The sequence below is a fragment of the Lissotriton vulgaris genome, unplaced genomic scaffold, assembly GCF_964263255.1.
Source record: "Lissotriton vulgaris unplaced genomic scaffold, aLisVul1.2 SCAFFOLD_403, whole genome shotgun sequence".
Taxonomy (NCBI): Eukaryota; Metazoa; Chordata; class Amphibia; order Caudata; family Salamandridae; genus Lissotriton; species Lissotriton vulgaris.
Window position 1 is genome coordinate 1,375,683 of NW_028248553.1, and position 18,703 is coordinate 1,394,385.

General features: G+C 48.6%; 1 protein-coding gene across 1 annotated transcript in view; it reads right to left on the reverse strand.

Annotated features, from left to right (window-relative positions):
* The window catches only part of CDC27 (cell division cycle 27), a 533,340-nt gene that overhangs the window by 428,026 nt on the left and 86,611 nt on the right, over positions 1-18,703 (reverse strand). Inside the window, exon 3 of the mRNA XM_086950015.1 lies at positions 9,175-9,327. Coding sequence (XP_086806141.1) covers positions 9,175-9,327 — 153 coding nt within the window. The remainder of the gene's footprint in view (positions 1-9,174; positions 9,328-18,703) is intronic.

Genomic DNA, 18,703 nt, shown 5'->3' on the forward strand with positions numbered 1-18,703 from the left:
TCCAGTGGGAACTCCGCTGTTTGCCTTATCTGGGGTCCCGAATTTACCATGACTATGGGGATTTCCAGGAGGGTAATGTGGGGCGAGCATTGCGCAGTGCCAAGACCTGCTTTGAAGATGATCAATCTGCCGAGGTTTCTCTATAACTTCGGGACACTCCCGGTATGGCTACTGAGTAAACTCTGCGCAGCTTTATTCCATGATTCCAGGGTTCTTATGGGGAACCGGGAGGAGGCGGGTTGCCCTGGCCACCATGCAGCGGCCCAGATTGGAGGGGGGTTTGCGCTGTTGGACCTTGAGGCCTATTACCGCGCTGCACAGTTCCAAGAATTTACCAAATGGATGGCGGGGCGCATCAGGCAGCTGGAGGACATGGAATGGGTCGGCTCCGACTAGGCGACTGCCGTCATCCGTTCTGCTGCGGGTTCCGCTGCGAGGTGGATTTGCGGGTGGTGCATCAGTGCTGGACACGGCTGGCGAGACAATTACGTGTTAGGGTCCCATACACGCCCGAGATCGCGTTGTGGGTGTGTCGGGTGCTGCCCCATGGGGGCGAATAGAGCAAGATGCGGTCCTGGGAGGAGGCAAGGGTCCTCCCTGTCGGTGAGTTTTATGAGGATGGTAACCTCCTTCCTTTTAATGATCTCATGGAACGCCATGATCTCCCAAGAGGAGAATTTCTATTTCATGCGTCCCTCACAGCTGAGATCAGGAAGCACTGGCTGGGGGGCATGGTGGAGCCTAGTGTGTCCCTCACTTGCCAATATATAGTAATGGCTGCGGGGACATTTAATGCAGTGACGTGTCTTTATGAGGATTACACAGGACTCACATCAGCCCCTGACAGAGTTGCGTCTTAAGTCGGAGGCGGATTTGGGGGTGCCCATTGAAGGGAAGGATGTTGAAAGGACATGGAAGTGCGCTCGCAATGTGCACTTCCAGCTAATCCAATTATACGTCCTGCATAGGGCGTACTTAACGCCCAGCAAGATCAACGCCTACTTTGGGGCATCATCTGCTTGCCTCCACTGTACGTTGGAGAGGGCGGGAATTCTCCACATGTTCTGGAGCTGCCCGCATTTGGAGGACTACTGGCGAGGGGTGGCGACTGTCCTGGAGGCAGTGACGGACAGGGAGATAACCCGGACACCAGGGGTTTGCTTGTTGCATTGGTTCCCCCACACTGCTAAGACTAAAATTAGCAGCAAATTTACTGACCCTTGCGACGACGGGCGAACGAGCGGATGGAAGCAATTGAGACCGGACGGAATGAGAGGGAGACAGAACTGAAAGGGGCCACATACGGTTCCCTCTGGGTTACCGGAGCGCACTAGGCTCCGAGCCGAGTGGCGGGATCCCTGATGGATGTTGCCAATGTAAGTGTGTTAGGAGGCAGATTGCATATTTCAATGAGCCAGGGGGAGGGGGTGGGGGATCTCCTAGTTGGGGGGGTTGGTACTGGAGGGGAGGGATGGGTGTTGGGGACCATCTATTGGACCTTAATATTTGGACACATTCAATGTGAAGAGGAACCAAGCTATATGCTGCTCTGTCTACAAGGAGAGGGAGGGAAGGTTTAGCAGAGGACCTGTTCAAATGGGAGCATCTACCAGCGGCTGGCTTTGAGAAGGCCCTCAGGTGGTTACTGATCGTAATTGTAATGTACTGTAATGACTTCATCTTGTTTCGTAACATAGCCCATGAGGCCACATCTATGATGTATTGTTTGCCTTTTCCTTAGAAAACCAATAAACCCCCCCCCCCCCCAAATGCCCATTATCAATGCACCATAAGTAAAATCGCTTCCATTTGAAAGCATACGATTTTCTGGTGGAAGGCCTTCTGTCTTCTTTAAGTATGTTTATACAGTCAGAAGACAAGTCTAAGCGCCTGTGGAGCCATGCCGTCAATCGTAGAGATGAGAGGTCGGGGTGGAACACCTCCCCTCCGTTCTTGGATACGAAGTCTGGCCGGCATGATAACATCCCGTGTGAGATCTCGGATAGTTGAACGAGATCTTGATACCCCCCACCCGGTGCGTTCAGTATCATTCTGGTCTTGGGCCTGTAGAACTTTTTCATCACGAGGGGAATTGGAGGAAAAGTCTAAAGCAATGTCTGAGACCATTTTATCAAAACCGCTTTCCCCCTGGAACCTGGTTGGTAAAACCTGGATGCAAAGACGGGACATTTTGCGTCTGCAAACAGATCGATGTCTGGGACTCCCCATTGGTGGAAGATGTCCTGCGTGATGTTGTCGTTTAGCACCCAGTCGTGAGCTTTGACGAAGACCCGACTTAGGGGGTCTGCCTGGACGTTGAGAGTTCCCGGGAGATAAATCCCTGTAATGGTCATATTTCTTGCGAGAAACCATTTCCAGATGATCTGAGCCTCCAGAGGGAGAGGTCTCGACTGGGATCCCCCGTGCTTGTTCAGATATTGCATTGTTGTGGTATTGTCCGTCTGAACCAACAGGGAATGTGATTGGAAGGACAGGAACAGTGATTTGAGTGTGAGATGTACTGCTCTCAGTTACAAGAGGTAGATGGGTTACCCTTGTTCTGTCTCTGTCCAGAGTCCCTGAACCTGAAGAGGACCCATATGAGCCCCCAACCTTGCAGGGAAGCATCCGTGATGATTGTCTGAGTAGGCAGGTCCTGGTGAAAAGGTACTCCCTTCAGCAGATGTGATTGCTTCATCCACCATCAGATGGAATCCTTGGCTGACTGTGGGAGAAGCACAACGTCCTCCCTGAGACCCGATATCTGGGATCACTGGTCCTCCAGAGATTGTTGTAGAGGATGCATGTGTAGTCTGGCGTTTGGTACGATGAAGATGCAGGATGCCATCGAGCCCAGAAGAGAGGACACTTGTCTGACTGTGGGATGCTGAGAACGGAGAAGGTTGCAGCATTTTTCGTGGATTGAGGATAAACTTTCCTGTGAAGCACACGCCTGCCCTTGCGGTATCCAGAGAAGCACCCAGGTAGTGGATCTTCAGGGTCGGACTTCTTGTACTTGATTAGTAGGCCCAGATTGCTCAGCACTTGCATGTAGTACACAAGAGGATTCTGAAGCAAAGTGGCTGACGAGCTCTTCAGCAGCCAGTCATCCAGATATAGGAATATCCTTTGCTTGCGAAGAAAAGCCGCTACCACTGCCAGGCATTTCGAGAACGCGTGGGGGGGGGGGCCTGATTTGAGTCCAAACGGAAGGACTTTGACCTGGAAATGCTGGAGCGCTACCTGAAAAAGCAGAAATTTCCAATGCGTCCTGTAAATAGTTACGTGAAAATAGGCGCCCGCAGGTCTCTGGAGCACAACCAGTCCCCCCTTGGTATAGTTGAGGAAAGATTTGGTACAGTGCTAACATCCGCAATTTCACTTTGCGGATGAATTTGTTCAAAGCCTCAGGTCGAGTAATGGTCTGTACGCTTGGGTAGGACCTCTTTTCTGTACCAGAAAGAAACAGGAATAGATTCCCTGCCTTCGTTGCCGAGAAGGGACTGCTTCTATTACATCTTTTTGTAGCAGGCTGTACACCTCCTCTAGCAACAAGAGGTGTTTCTGGCAAAGCCTCTCTCGGGGCGGTACTGATGGAGGTGGGGATTTGAATCTGAGCAAATAGACATTCTGCACAATGTTCAGCAACAACGTGTCTTTTGTTATCTTTCTCCACTCGTCCAGGTGAAACAATCCTTCCCCCCCACCGGAGTGGGTAACTGGGATGGGGGAAGACAAATCTAATTGTTTCGCAGATTGTTTCGCTGTTGAAGGTGTTTGTCTCACAGCTCCCTTTCCTCGACCAGGTCTTCATTGATGGTAATGCCACCTGGGTTGATGATGTGGCTGTGCAGACCCGTGATGGGTGTGAACCCTCTGATGAAAATAGCAATGGTTGTATGGTCGGTACTTACGCCGAAACTCTTTACGTTGCTCCACAACGACAGCCTTCAGAGTGTCCAATTCTGCTTTCATTTTGGACATGTAGTCACCTGCACAAGATCCAAATAGAGACATGCCATTGAACAGGAAGATTTACAATACTCCTTTGCGCATCAGGTTTCAGACCAGTGAGGCGCAACCAAGCTGAGCGTCTGGCACAGGTGCCATGGGAGTAACCATGCGCATCCATATCCAATGCTTCCGCAGGTGCACTAATGACCTGGTTTGCAACCAAGACTCCTTCCTGAAAATCCTGATGATCTTCTTTAGGCAGCTTCTCAGTGAATCGGAGCAAAGAGTCCCAGAGAGACCAGTCATACCTCCCCTGAAGAGCAGAGGCACTAGCCACCTTAATTATGGATGCAGAACTGTTGCAAAATATTTTGCCCAATGAGTCCATGTTTTTACAATCCTTCTCCGGAGGAACTGTCGAGGAAGTTGCTGCCGGATGTGGTTTTCTGACTGTCGCCACTATGACCAAATCGGGAGGTGCATCCGATTGAAGGAATAGACGGTCCTGATCTGGGGCCTTATACTTCTTTGAAACACGGGGGGCTGAAATATAATTACTGTCAGCAAGTTATGTTAAAATGTTATGTTAAAAGTGCTTGTTACCGCGCACGGACACCAATTGGTTTCATGGCGCTCAAAGACAGGTGGAGAGGAGACGCAGGGAGTAAAGAGACTAATCGTGAGCAAGATGGAACAAATGAGTCTTCAGGAGTTTGCGGAAGGTGATGTAGTCCGAAGTGAGCCGAATTGAGAGGGGAAGGGAGTTCCAGGTAGAAGGGGCAAGAAAGGAAAAGCAGGCACCACCGTGTTTCTTGCGTTTGAACCTGGGAGTGATCAGAAGATTGTGGGCGGAAGACCTAAGGTGTCGTGACGGGACGTGGGGGTGAAGGCTAAGAGAGATGAAAGCTGGGGCGGAAGTGAAAAGAGATTTAAAGACAGTGCATCCCATTTTGAAAATACAGCGGTACGCTACCGGGAGCCAGTGAAGTCTTTTCAGCAGAGGTGTAACGTGTTGGTATTTAGGCTGTTGGAAGACCAGTCTGGCTGCCTGGTTTTGTACCAGCTGGAGCCGGTGAAGATGGTATGCAGGGATCCCCACGTACAGGCAGTTGGCATAATCAATACGTGAGGTGACCAGGGCCATAATGACTAGAATGAGAGCCTCCGAGGATGAGTACCTTCGGATTTTCCCAATTCTGCGGAGATGGTAGAAGCAGGCCGAGGTGACAGCATTAATTTGAGGCCGCATTGATAGGTCGCTAGAAATGATGACGCCAAGGCTTTTCACGGAATTGACGGGGCAAGGGGCGGGGCCGGGGGCCAGAAGTTGGGACTCCAAGGGTTCGTGGACCCACCGATCAGGACCAGCTCAGTCTTGCTGGGGTTGAGCTTCAGTCGACTGAAGTTCATCCACTCGTAGATGGTCAACATTATAGATTGAAAATTAGAGCAAGAGAGAGGGGAAGGGTCGATGGGGAAGATTAGTTGCAGGTCGTCTGCGTAGTTGAAAATAGTAACAGAGTGACAGAGAGAGGCTAGAAGGGGCTGCATATATAAATTGAATAAGAGAGGGGACAAAGCGGATCCCTGGGGGACACCACAGGAAAGTGAGATTTGGGGGGCAGAGAAAGAGGACAGCTGGACCGATTGGGAGCGGTGTGAGTAGTTATTAGGGAGGTGAATTGTAATTTGGAACGGATAATGGCGGCAACGCCACCGCCCGGTCTGCCGGAGGTCCTGTTGGATTGGAGAATGTAGAACCCAAGTCTCCAGAAGAACTCTTTGGGACAGGGAGAAGATAAAGCTGCATGCCCGACCGGAGAGAGGAAAAGGACCTTCAAAAAGTGACCTTGAGAGCAATCCTGCTTTTAAAGAGCACTCCTCTCAGGAGAGACAGAAACCGGCGTTGATCTGCTTCTCCAGCATCAACAAGGTAGAAAATCCCTGATTTTTTTTCACAGTCAGCGTTGAGGTTGACGTCGGAAAAGCAGGCAAGGCAGGCAAAGACTTTGAGGGACAGATCGCCGTCAAAGCAGCTAGAGCCTCCATCGTGGAAACTTAAGTCGATGTCGAGGAATAGTACTTTGGGCTTGAAGTTTGGTGATCCAAGAGACCTAAGTCGACGTCAAAACATTGGTCGATGTCGAGACACCGGTCAACATCTAAATCTTCACCACCGTCACAACTGGCACAATCGGCGTCGAGCGGATCAACATCAAAGACTCAGCCGCAGTCAAACAAGCGGTCGACGTTGAGGACTCCACCACAGTCCCGCAGACAGTCGGCGTCAAGGGAACCAACATCGAAGGCATCGTCGCTCAGACATGAATCTTCAAATACCTTGCCGTTCAAGCGTTCAACGTTGAAAGTAGCACAATCTGTGTTAGTGAGGAAATGTCATTGATAGTCATTGAGAGACTGAAATCCTATGCCGGCAACGGTGGAAGTGCTAGAGAGGCCGAGATCGACGTCTAAGTCAATATGGTCGACGTAATGGGAGGAGTCATCTTTTCCTGGCATTAATATTGTGCAAATCACGCCAGAGGGATCTCCAGTTGCGGAAGAGCAGATTCCCCCTGTCAATCCTTCTCCAAGCTGGGTACAGAGTACCTGGCACTGGAAGGCTCCACACAAGTCCTGGTTTCTCCGGGACAAACTCTCCTTCCAAAGTTTCTGCGGGTCCTCCGCCTACTGCGTCTTCGAGAGCATCTCCACCCAGGTCTCCAAGGAGGGCTAGGTCTCCGTCTAAACAATGTTCACAATCCTGAAAAACACATGGATGATCTGGATCTGGCCCTTCTTCCACTCCGAAAAGGTGGACTGAGGCTCCCGTCTTGGTCCACGTCCTCAAGATCATCTATGAGAGACTATTCACCAACATTGCCTGCTACACCTCCAGCCAGAGTGTCTCCAATTGATGACATTGGAACTTTTAATGAGGTGCTATGCCGGAGTGCCAGTAAATTGAACATTGATATGTTGGCATCGACTCTGTTCGTCAATCTTTTTCAAACCCTGCATCACAGATCCTCGGGGAGGCCCCTACTTCCTTTGGTTCTGGATTTGCTGGAAGCAGCCATGCAGACTTTTCGGACGCTGGCTACAGTGGGTCTCTGGATTGTGTGATAAGCACACAATATAGACAGAATGTGGGTCCAACTTTGCCATTTTCTTCCCACAAGAGGGACATTTGTTGAGCAAAGTTGGCGTTTGACAGAAAATTGTCAGCACTGAAAACGATGCCAGTAGGCACAAAACGTTGTGTAGAGATGAAATAAACCGATTTCACTAAAATAATCAAAATTTAACGAGCTCAATGCTCCAGGATCCTCACAGATGGGCCCAGAAAAAAGAACTGACCTAACTGTCACCTGTGGTGCATGATAGGAGCAGGGGCTCCTGGAGATCTTAAAGGCAAAGTGTCCAGGTTCTTGGAATTCTTAAAGGCAGGGTGCCAGTTTTTTAGTATTGTGATGTTTTTTCATATGATGCGGACAATGGGCTAATTGCCTGCTATTATTTGCCTTTTTCTCTGAAAATAAAGGGCTGTGTTGGAACATTAATGGAGTGTATGTTCTCTGTTACGGAAATAATGTATGGGATTATTTTCTCTTTAATGAAAAAAAAACAAGTAATTTTGGCATTTTACCCTATTTGGGTTATGGTAGGCTGTATATATATATATATATATATATATATATATATATATATATATATATATATATATATATATATATATATATATATATGTACATGTGTATATTTGAAGGTACTTTTTTAGCTAAACATACACATATATATGTATTTTTGTATATGCTTCGGGTTCCCTGCAGGTGGGCGGAGATTATTCAGTGCCAATGACTATTGATGAGCATCCCCTGGAAGAGAACCAGAGTTCCCCCAGGGTCAAGGATGCACTCTCAAAGCATGCTCAGCGGCACTAGGGCGGCCGGGTGCTGAGGTCCAGTATTTTCCAATGGGGGCCAACCTTGCAAAAAGAGGACACTTTCTATCACTTGTCACTGTAAACTAATGTATTTGAGACTTGCACTGCGTTCTTCTTTAGTTGGTTAGTCCACAGCAATGTAAGAGATATCAATGTCAATCACCAAGGTTTACGTATGGAAGTTTCCAACTAAACACTGAACATCCCTATATATTTATGTTACATCTTTTCTTCTAGAAGTCTTAATAAAAACACCCCAACTCAAGAACGAAAATTATACCTAGCATGCTCTGTAGTCTGGAATCCCATGGGGTTTCATTCTACTATGAAGCTGGGTACTTCCTTTAAGACTACCTACCTTTCATAGGGTTAGCAATAAATTCATGCTACAATTTGACATCCTGCAGTCATTACCCTCCATACAGAAAATATGCTACATTACAGCTTAAGAATTATGTAATGTGAATACGAGGAATTCCAGACTACAGGAATTTGACACTAGAAGTGACCATTTCTCTTACTGTAATACATCTGTTTGCTTATCTTACAGAATAAGCAGCTCCTAGATAGGAGTGAATTGCTACACTTGCACTAGTCAATTAATTAGATAAAATTAAAAAAGTAAAAACTTGAGAAATTAAAAATCTGAACAAGTAGACGGTCCTCACATTAACTTATTTAACTTGAAGTATGTCTCAGGTGTATGGCTATTACATGTATTCTTTCACAATCAATGTATCATCTATTATGTAGTCTGGTGAAATGGGCAGAGAGGTTATCAAAACTTGCCACAAAAAAACAGATAGGATTTTTTTACATTTGCCTTTCATATTTTAAGGACCATTGCAGAGAGGTGGTATTAACGTCATACACATCTCTGCCACGAAGATCAGCAAGGGAAACATCCGAGTCTGAAATGATTATCAATAACAAACGCAAAAAATTTAGACCGATTTCACAGGAGGTCCTCAAGGGACCAGCAAAGGTTGTAAGTGGGGGTGAGTGGATAGGACCTGTGAAAGGGAGATAGTCAGGTTGTACAAGGAAATGTATAGCAGAGAAAGTTAGGACATCAGTGCTAGCCAAGTGTATGTGTGTAGCCGATAAAAAGGGCCACTTACAACTGGAGAAGACTCCAAATCAGAAAAAAATAATAAACTTTCATGTCCAAATATATTCCAACACGGCATGCCAGTGTCGCCTGCGCCCCAATGTTTACATCTCACATACCTAATTCCACTGTATTTCAACAACAAACAAACAGAATAGAATACCTCTGGGGAATTTCTATCCATGTCTGTTAAATCCTTTGAAAGGACAGAAAGTGCAACATCCTTCTGCAAGTGCCACAGTGTTGTAGAATAGATCTCCATGCCTTCCACTCTATAACTCTCAAGACGACGGACTTCAGCAAAAACTCTTTCAGCCTGGAAGGGTGAAAATCAATCCAACAATAAACAGTGCATCATTCATAAAAAACTGAATATGATAAACAGAGACTGTTAAAGAATTTTCACACATTTTCAAAAAATAGTGATCTAACTTTTGAGTGGTAAATGGAGTCAAAAGAATATTAGAAAACCATAAAGACTTCTATACAATTTTTTTTTTATTGCTCATAAATATAGAAGGATAATGTTACTTACCCAGTAAACATCTGTTCTTGGCATGTACAGCTGTAGATTCACATGCTTTGCATACTCCTGCCATCTGGTGTTAGGTCCGGATGTTTGCAAATTGTTTTTCTTCGAAGAAGTATTTACCAGTCACAAGGTCGGTGACTCCTCCTTTCAGTGATAGTGCATCGACTCCATTGTTAGATTGTTTCCTCGCAGAGAGTGAGAATTGATTTAGTAAGAACAGAGATGTCCATGCACATGTATGTAGAATAAGACAGAGAACTGCAACACTTACAGGTACTCGGGGAGGCAGTTGGGCGCATGTGAATCGAAAGCTGGACATGGCAAGAACAGATGTTTACTGGGTAAGTAACATATTCCGTTAGAGCCATGTGAGCGGTAGATCACATGCTTTGCATACATTATACAGCAGTATTCTCCCAAAGCGGTGGCTAACCTGTAGCTGTTGGAGTTGTCTGAAACAGTGTTCTTAGTACTACCTGGCCCACATGAGCTTGTTGTATCGCTAACACATCTACACCATAGTGCTTGTTGAATGTGTGCGGTGTAGACCATGGTGCAGCTTTACAAATGTCAACTATGGAGAGGTTTCCTAAGAAAGCCATAGTAGCCCCTATTTTATGAGTGGAATGGGCTCTGGGGGAATAGCTACAGGCCTTTTTGATTTTGCATAATAAGTTTGAATGCATTTCACAATCCACCTGGCAATACCTGACTTGGATGTGGGACTGCCCTTGGGTGGTGGTGCAAAAGCAACAAAAAGTGGTTTGGTTTTACAAAATGATTGTGTCCTTTCAATGCAATATGAAACGGCTCTTCTGACATCTAAGGTGTGTAGCACTTGTTCTGCCACTGAATCAGGTTGAGGGAAGAATGCTGGGAATTCAACCAACTGATTGATATGAAAGGCAGAAACTACTGTAGGTAGAAACTTGGGGTTAGTACGAAGAACTACTGTCTCAGTGAAGTTGGGAAAAAAGTTTCTTCTATGGTTAGTGCGTCTAGTTCACACACTCTTCTAAGTGAAGTGATTGCAATGGGGAAAGCAGTCTTCCAGGAGAGAAACTGTGGCTCAAATATATGCATGGGTTCAAAAAGTGGGCCCAATAATGTTGTGAGGACTATGTTAAGATTCCACACTAGGGCAGGTGGAAGTCTTGGTGGTATAGCTCTTAGGTCCGTCCATGAAAGCTCTGATTACTGGCACTTTGAAAAGAAATAAATGTTGGCTATTTTGTAAATACGCAGCTATTGTAGCAAGATGTAGTCGGGCTGAAGTGTAAGCTAATCCTGACTGCTGCAAGTGTAACAGATATCAAATTATATTTTGTATTGAAGCATCAAGAGGATTGATGTTGTTATTGCAATAGATAAAAAAAAATTCTATTTAGCTGCAAAACAGGCTCTTGTAGTAGGCATTCTAGCCTCTCTGATGTTCATACAGTCTGGTGGGAGATTTACATAACCAAACTCTATGATTTCAGGAGCCAGATCGCGAGGTTCCGTTGTTTGGGATCTGGGTGTCTGATTTCTCCATGGTTCTGTGTGAGGAGACTGGGTGTGAGGTGTAGATTTTGATGTGGAACTAGGGACAGCTCCAATTAGGATCAGTGTGAGGGATGTTTGTCTGAGTTTCCAAACCACTAACTGAATGAGTGGGAGAGACGGAAAAGCGTAGGCAAATATACCTGACCTTTTCATCCATTGTGCATTGCCTTTGGAGAGCAGGTGTGGGTACCTGGTGGCGAGGTTTGGGCATTTTGGTGTGTGGCAAAGAGATTTATTTGAGGAACTCCCCAACTTCTTAAGTAAGGGAGGAGAACTTGAGTGTAAAGTTCCCATTCGTGTATTTGCGGTCTGTCTGCTGAGAAGATCGGCAATCTGATTGTTCACTCCTGGGAGGTGTTCCGCTAGGAGATAGATTTTGTGGTAAATGGCCCACCTCCAAATGTCTTGCGCCAAGTGTGACCGTTGGAGTGAGTGTGTCCCCCCCCCCGTTTTTGTATGTAATACATAGCTGTGGTGTTGCCGGTACAAACTAGGATAGCTTTGCTGACCAGGTGAATATGAAATGCCTTGAGTCCTAGAAACCGCGCTAGCAGCCCTAGATGGTTTATGTGGAGAGTTTTTTTCCTGTTGACTCCAAAGGCCTTGCAATGTGTAGTGTTGAAGATGAGCCCCCAACCAGTGAGGGACGCGTCTGCTGTTGGCACTTACTGTGGAACTGGGTCTATGAAGGACCGTCCTTTTAATACATTTTGCGTTCCACCACTGCAGAAAGCGATGAGTACAGCCTCTTACCAACACTAGATCGATTAACAGACCATGCAACTGGTTCCACTGATTTGCGAAGCCTTCCTGTAGGGCATGCATGTGAAGCCTGGAATGGGGAACGATCATGATTCAAGATGTCATCATTCCTAGAAGTTGCATATACATTCGAGCTGGAAGCGAGTGATTTTCCTGAAACTGGAGTGAACCCCAGTTGGTGCAGTAACTGTAGAGTCCTGTGAGTATGTCGGAGACACTTTGGATACGTACTGGCTTTGATGAGCCAGCTGTCCAAGTAGGGGAAGACATGAATGTGTAGTCTTCTCAGATGAGCAGCGACTACTGCCAGACCTTGAACTGGTAATGTTGGCCCGCTATCACAAATCTGAGAAATATGCGATGAGCGGGATGTATTGGAATATGGAGGTAGGCGTCCTTTAAGTCTAGAGTAGACAGACAGTCGCCCTGTAGCAGGAGTGGGAGCACTTGTTGCAGTGTTACCATGTGAAATTTGTCTGACTGTATGTAAAGACTTAATTATCTGATGTCCAAGATTGGCCTGAGAGAACCGTCCTTTTTGGGTATGAGAAAATAAAAGGAGTATACGCCAGACCTGTGGTATTGTAGAGGGCTCTATTGCATTAGAACACTGAAGGAGGTCCCAGGGGAATTTTTGACGACCCTGACTGCTAAACCCCCTAAATAATAATGACACCAACAAAAATTAGCAGTGAGTCGGAAAGGTGAATAGAATTATGTATCCAACAGAAAAAACAGCCAAGGTATTGAAAAATAGGGAGAAGCTATCAATGTGAGCGAGTTCCCATCAGTCCACCATCGAGACCACCCTTCATCATCTGGGATCTTATTCCTTTCGAAAACTGGTAGACCACAACAGACCGGCAGATTTTTGATAACCAGGTCAAGGGTGTACCTAACACACTAACTCAGATGGGAACAGGGTGTGCCTAATGAGGAACTGAATAGCAGTGCTAAAAAGTGAAAGTGTTGAAAAGCTCTAAAATTGGATAGTGATAGGGGAAACCAACTTTTAATATGCACCCTTTCACTCCCAAATCAATAAAAACAGTGCAAGTAGTAGTGTAATGCAAATGCTACTTACCAGTATGCATCTGTTCTTGGCATGTAGGGCTGCTGACATTCATATCTGTGCATAGATCGCCACCTAGTGTTGGGTCCGGATGATTGCACATTGTTGTCCTGGAAGAGTCTTCGAAGTATCACGAGATAGGTGGCTCCTCCCCTGGACTACAGTGCGCATGGGCATCGCCTCCATCCCCAGATTGTTTTTAGCCATTGGCAGAGATGGAGTGAAGAATGTGAGTGATGACCATGCTATGAGCATATGTATATATATGAATGAATACTGCAGCTGCTACAGGCGCCGGGGAGGAGGGTGGGCGATATGAATGTCAGCAGCCCTACATGCCAAGAACAGATGCATACTGGTAAGTAGCATTTGCAGTTCGAGGCATGTGGGCTGCTGAATTCATATCTGTGCATAGAATACATAGCAGTCCCTCCATTAGCGGCGGCCGCCCGTGCCAGCTGCAGCAGTCTGAAAAAGTGTTTTTAGAACAGCCTGACCAACAGCTGCCTGCTGTTTGGAATGCACGTCTACACAGTAGTGCTTAGTGAAAGTATGTGTGGTAGACCATGTGGCTGCTCTACAGATATCTTCTAAGGGAATGTTACCTAGGAAAGCCATAGAGGCCCCCAACTTCCTGGTGGAGTGGGCCCTCGGTGGGATAGTGAGAGTGCGCTTAGCTTTAGCGTAACAGATCTGAATGCACTTTACTATCCACCTAGCGATCCCAGCTTTGGAGATAGCGTTTCCCTTGTGGTGTGTGGCAAAAGCAACAAAAAGCTGCTTGGTTTTGCGAAAATCTTTTGTCCTGTCTACATAGTACATCAAGGCCCTCTTAACATCAAGGGTGTGGAGCATGCGCTCCGCCAGCGTCTCTGGGTTTTGGAAAAACACCGGCAATTCAATTGTCTGGTTTATGTGGAATTGTGATACCACTTTAGGTAGGAATTTAGGGTTAGTGCGGAGCACCACCCTGTTAGCATGTACCTGGAAGAAAGGTTCTTGGATGGTGAGCGCCTGCAGCTCGCTAACCCTCCGTAGCGATGTAATTGCTACTAAGAACGCAACCTTCCAAGTCAGAAACTGAAGCTCACAAGAGTGCAGTGGCTCAAAGGGAGGACCCATCAGCCTTGTAAGAACCACATTGAGGTTCCATTCTGGAGCTGGTGGGGTCCTTGGTGGAATGAACCTTTTGAGTCCTTCCAGAAAGGCCTTGATAGCAGGGACCTTAAAGAGTGACAGGTGTTGCCTATTCTGGAGGTATGCTGCCATAGCAGACAGGTGAATGCGGATGGAAGAGTACGCTAGATTGCATTGATACAGGTGGAAAAGGTAACAAATGATGTTTTGAATGGAAGCATCTAGCGGGTCAATATTGTGGTTAGCACAGTAGATGACAAACCTCTTCCATTTAGCCGCATAACAAGCTCTAGTAGTGGGCTTCCTTGCCTCCCGAATGATGTTCATGCAATCGGGAGGAAGATTGAGGTAGCCAAACTCTAGGACTTCAGGAGCCAGATCGCCAGGTTGAGCTGTTGCGGATCTGGGTGCTGAATGTCGCCATGGCTCTGCGTCAGAAGGCTGGGAGTGAGATGAAGCCTTTGATGCGGCACCACGGACAGTTCTAGAAACGTGGTGTACCATGGTTGGCGAGCCCACGTCGGAGCAACCAGGATGAGAGTCATCGAGTGCTGCCTGAGCTTGCGTGCCACCAGCGGTATCAGAGGTGCTGGGGGAAAAGCGTACGCAAATCTGCCTGACCAGTTCATCCACATCGCATTGCCCTGTGATTGCGGGTGTGGGAACCTGGCGGCGAAGCTTTGGCATTTTGCGTTCTCCTTTGTGGCGAACAGGTCTATCTCTGGATGACCCCACCTTTGGAAGTACGGTTGGAGTACTGATGGATGTATCTCCCACTCGTGCATTTGATGGCTGTGCCTGCTGAGCAGATCCGCCATTTGATTGTCCTTGCCCGGGAGATGCTCTGCCATGAGGAAGATGTTCCTCTGAATGGCCCACTTCCACATGCTCTGAGCCAGATGAGACAGCTGTGGAGAGGGTGTGCCTCCCTGCTTCTGAATGTAGTACATGGCTGTCATGTTGTCCGTCCGGATCAACACGACCTTGTTGCACAGATGTACTTTGAACGCCTTCAAGGCCATGAAGATCGCCATCAGTTCCAACACATTGATGTGCATCTTCCTTTGCTGTAGTGTCCAGAGTCCCTGCACCGTGTACTGGAGTACATGCGCTCCCCATCCCTGGAGAGAGGCGTCCGTCGTCAGGATAATCTGTGGCACAGGCTCTTGGAATGGTCGGCCCTTGCAAAGGTTGTGTGGGTTCCACCAATGCAGAGAGTTGTATGCCCGACCGCTCACCAACACTAGGTCTGTCAGTTGCCCATGAGCCTGAGTCCACTGACGTGCAAGGCACTCCGGAAGCGGACGCATATGTAGTCTCGCGTGCGGGACAATGGAGATGCAGGAGGCCATCATGCCTATCAACTGCATGAACACCTTCGCTGGAAGCGAGTGTTGAGGTCTGAACCGCTGGATCAGCGCCTGGATACTGGCGATTCTCACTGAATTTGGCTGCGCAGTGGCTGCCAGAGTGTTTATTGTCGCGCCCAGATACTGTCGCACGTGGGCGGGCTGGAGCTGGGACTTTGGATAGTTCAGAGAGAATCCCAGATCGTGCAGGAGATGAATGGTGCGTGACACATGGTCGACGCACTGTCGTTCTGTCCGTGCCTGAATGAGCCAGTCGTCCAGGTAGGGAAAGACGTGGACGTTCTGGCGACGGAGATGCGCCGCCACAGTCGCTAGGCACTTTGTAAATACCCTTGGCGCCGTGGTGACCCCGAACGGCAGAACCCTGAACTGGTAATGCTGGTCTAAAATCGTGAATCTGAGATACTTCCTGTGGGAAGGATGCAGGGGGATATGAAAATAGGCATCTTTCAGATCCAGCATAGCCAGGAAGTCCCCCTGCTGAAGCAGGGGAAGCACCTGCTGCAACGTGGGCATATGGAAGTGCTCCGAGAGGATGTACCAGTTTAGGGGCCTGAGGTCCAGGATTGGCCTGAGGGATCCGTCCTTTTTGGGAATCAGAAAATACAGGGAGTAAACCCCTGTTCCCCGCTCTTGCAATGGAACGAGCTCTATCGCCCCTTTTTGCAGCATGACTAGAACTTCTTGCTGCAACAAGGTCAAGTGCTCGCCTGACATAGGACGGCTCCTTGGGGGTATGTCCGGTGGAATGGAAGTAAGCTCTAGACAGTACCCGTACTGGATAAGAGACCTCACCCACCTGTCCGTGGTGATGGACTTCCACGCCGGCAGGAACTGCTGGAGTCTCCCCCCGACCGGTGTTGTATGGTCGGGGGGCAGTGACAAGACGTCACTGTTTGTTGGTGGTGGTGGACCTGGAGCTATTGTTTCCACGACCCCTGCCCTTGACGTTATTGCCTCTGTAACCACCTCTACCCTTGTTGTTGTACGAGGTTTGGGTGTTACTCTTGTAATATTGTGTGGACTGCGATGCCTGTCCCCTTGAGGTGCCTCTGGAAGTTGAGCGGCGAAAGGAACCACTCCGAAACTGCTGACTTTGTAAAGCCCCCATAGACTTGGCAGTTTCCGTATCTTTTTTCATTTTCTCTAGGGTGGCATCCACCTCAGGGCCAAACAGGTGGTCAGGATTCACTGTTTGATTCAGTATTGTAGTTTGGATGTCGGGTTTGAACCCTGAAATTCTAAGCCCGGCATGGCGTCTAAGCAACACACTGGTATTGATAGCCCTGGAGGCTGTTTCTGCCACATCCAGTGCACATTTGATGGATGCATTCGTAATGAGTTTTCCTTCCTGAATCAGCATCTCTCCTGCCTCCTTGTATTGGTCAGGCAAGTGTTGCAGTATGGCCTCTAAGGTGTCATAATGGGCCCTATCATAACGTGCAAGTAGGGCTTGTGTGTTAGATATTCTCCAGATATTAGCTGCCTGTGCAGCAATCCGTTTGCCTGAGGCCTCAAAGATCTTGGACTCTTTGTCTGGGGGAGGAGCGTCACCAGTAGTTTGAGAGTTCGCCCTCTTCCGAGCGTTGGAAACAACCAAGGAGTCCAATGGCAAGTGTCCCTTGATATATGTAGGATCCGTGGGCGCTGCCTTATATTTCCTGTCGATGCGAGGGTTGACCACACGCGCCCGGGTGGGCTCCTTGAAGACCTCCGTTGCATGTTTAAGCACCCCTTTAAGCATCGGCAGCGTTTTGACTGACTTTTCAGCTACAGAGAAAGTGTCAAACAAGAAGTCCACATCCACGGGGTCCGAGTGCAGCTCGACGTCGTGGTTAGCCGCAGCTCTCTCGATCAGAGCGTTAAAGGCCGCTGAGTCCTCAGTCGGGGACGTTTTCGCCGCAAAAAGTTGCACGTCCTGGCCCGACTGCGGGTCCTCTGGGTCGCCTCCGGCTGACCAAGGTTCGTGCTCCTCCTCCGGATCAGAGTACGCCGGATAGTTGTACTCGGCGTCTTCCTCGTCCGCATCGCCTGCGGCGGAATGCGTTGGCGAGTGTCCTAGGGCATGTGGGGACACAGGTTCCACCAGCGCCGAAGAGTCCGCAGAGTCCCTTTTGTTTTTGAGAGGGATCTTAAAATGTTCCAACGCTGGCTCCGTCGTGATCTTCCTCTTGAGGAGAGACAGTTTCCCGGTGTTGGCGTCGATGATTACCTCACGACGTTCCTCTTCAGCAAGCGGTTGGAGCCGAAGCTTCGACACCACCAAGGCAGCTTTCGGTGCCAATACCTCCTTCGAGGGTCCGCCATGTTTCGGCGCGAAGGCCTTCGGTGCCGACTTGGGAGGAAAGGTGAAACGGATAGGCGTTTGCTCCTTCGCAGGCTTAGGCGTGAGCTTAGGCGTCACAGTGCCCGGAGCGGGAACCACACTGTCCTTTCGTATCCGCTGCAGGGATTCCGCTACCTTCTTCGTCAAGGCCTGAGAGGGCTTGACCGGCTCGAGCGACTTCTCAGCATCGAGAGCCTGATCACCTGCAGGCACCTTCTTCGGGGCCGACGCCCCATGCCTATGTGCGTCGTCGCCCTGACGCTTCTTCGGAGCCGTCTTCGGGTCCACAACCCCTTTCGGAGCCGACGCAGCCGCGTCGGACGATTTCGCCTTCGGCACCGACCCCGAGGGCTTCGGGTCCGCCATCTTGCGTGGCTCTTCGAGTCGGCCATTTTGATTTTCTTGGAAGTTGACGCCTCCAGAACCTTCTGCACCAGCGCAACTTTCACTTTCGGTTTCGCATCCGAGGGTGCGTGACCAGTTGGCTTCACTTTCGTTTTCTTGAACGTAAGTGGCGTCTCATAAATGTCCGTGACCGGGCCCGGAGGCGGGGACGTAGGACTCATAATTAGATCTTGGGTAAGGCCCGAAGGCGATCCCTCGACCTGGGCCGTATGAAGGGGAATAACCCCTGAGTCTGGTTGGGGATGCTCCTCCTCCGAGCTATCTCCCATAGTGGCAAAAGCCTGATCGTCGTCCCCTACCTCGTCGGTGACTTAGTCAAAGTTCTCCTCACCCGCGTCGTAGGTCTCCCCCTCGGACGCGGGACTAGAGCCCGAACCTTGCCCGTCGTCTTCTCCCTCGACAGATTCCTGGAATATGTCGTCTGGTGGGGGCGCCGCAGTCGATAACTTAGACTGGAGCCTATGGGCCCGACGAATCTTCAAAGTCTTCTTGCACCGGAATTTCGAACACGCCATGCAGCTGTCTTCGTGGTGATCCGGTGAC